A 1,658-nucleotide genomic window follows, 5' to 3' on the forward strand; every position below is an offset into this window, starting at 1 on the left:
TGTTGATGTGTTACTTTTTAACAATTTCTTTCACATTTAGGATCGAAAAACAAAGGCGGTTCTAGCATGGGGAACATTTGAAAACGGGTTATACATTCTTTTTCAATTTGAAAAGGATTTTGTTGCAGCCATCTCTTCCCACCATTTCGAAGTATCATATGAACGATGGCATAGTCGTCTAGGCCATCCCTCTTTTGATGTTATTACATTATTAAATAAAGTTGGACATTAAAATGTTACTTCCTTATTAACCAGACCTTGAATTTGCTCTTCTTGTCAAATGTCTAAAACTCATCATTTACCATTCAATTTAAACTTTAAACGTGCTTTACATGTTTTAGATCTTATTAAATAAAGCTGCGAATTTTGTTGGTGTGTGTTTCTTTTTTTTTTTTAACAAACAGTGTCATATTTCTGGGAGAATGATTTCCCAGAAAGTCTCGGAATATCATCTACAATCTATGGTGCTTTTATTTTTCTTCACAATTTAAAATCAACATAGTTAAGTATATTTTATTGGGTGTTGTTATAATTGACGAGCTTTCTTCCATAACCATTATTTTGGGATGTCGAGTGAATAAATTTCCCTTACTTATGTAGGCCTTTTAATTGGTAGTGACATCGGAGGAGGGTGGAAATGTATTATTGATAGTTTTTTTTTTTTCAAAGAAAACTTCCCAATTAGAAGGTAAAAGATTTGTCTATGTAATGGAATATGGCCAAATCGTTCTCCTTGTATTACATTGGGGTGTGTGTGTGTGTGTGTGTATATATATATATATATATATATATATATATATATATATATATATATATATATATATATATATAGATAAAATATTTACACTTTGGTACCATAAAGATTACATAATTGAGTTGCTAGTCTAATATACCCCCTCAGTCTAAGGAGTAGGATGAATCATGCTTAAACTGGATCGAAAATCCAAAAATAGAGCTCGTAGGAGGCCTTTGGGGAAGATGTCGGCAATTTGGTAACATGAGGCGACATGTAAGACCCGGATTTGGCCGCGTTGAACCTTTTCACGCATGAAGTGAATGTCGATTTTAATGTGTTTGGCCCACTAATGTTGGATTGGGTTTTCTGACATGTAGATGGCGCCGACATTGTCAAAATAAGCGAGAGATGTGCGTATCGGATGGTGACGAAGTTCAAGAAATAGGTTTATGAGCCAACAAATTTCTGCAACTACATTTACGATGCCTCTATACTCTGCCTCTGTACTAGAATGAGACACGATCGTTTCACGTTTAGCTGACCATGAGATTAGATTATCACACAGAAACACACAGTAGCCCGATGTAGATCTGTGTGTGTCAGGACATCCGACCCAATCGGTGTCGGTACATGCAGTGAGAGTGGAAACCGAGTTGTGATGCAAGTATATGCCAATCTCAATGGTTCCTTTAACGTACCTAAGAATATGTTTTAGAGCATGCAAGTGAGACATCCGAGGAGCATGCATGTGCATGCAAACTTGCTGGATGGCATACGAGATATCTGGACGTATGAATGTGAGATACTGTAATGCCCCAGCAAGCCTGCAATATATTGTCGGGTCGTCAACTAGTTCCCCTGAAGAGCTACTGAGCTTCCCTTCGGTATCCACAGGGGTATGTGCAGGATTACAATGAGCCAT

The 1,658-nt window shown here is 36.9% G+C and overlaps 1 protein-coding gene across 1 annotated transcript; it reads right to left on the minus strand.

The window, feature by feature from the left end:
• Nucleotides 1-1,082: 1,082 nt before the first annotated feature.
• On the minus strand, nucleotides 1,083-1,658 carry LOC111906777 (uncharacterized mitochondrial protein AtMg00810-like). The gene has a single exon (XM_023902549.1). The coding sequence runs from the start codon at nucleotides 1,656-1,658 to the stop codon at nucleotides 1,083-1,085; it is 576 nt and encodes a 191-aa protein (XP_023758317.1).

The sequence above is a fragment of the Lactuca sativa genome, chromosome 4 (assembly GCF_002870075.4).
Source record: "Lactuca sativa cultivar Salinas chromosome 4, Lsat_Salinas_v11, whole genome shotgun sequence".
Taxonomy (NCBI): Eukaryota; Viridiplantae; Streptophyta; class Magnoliopsida; order Asterales; family Asteraceae; genus Lactuca; species Lactuca sativa.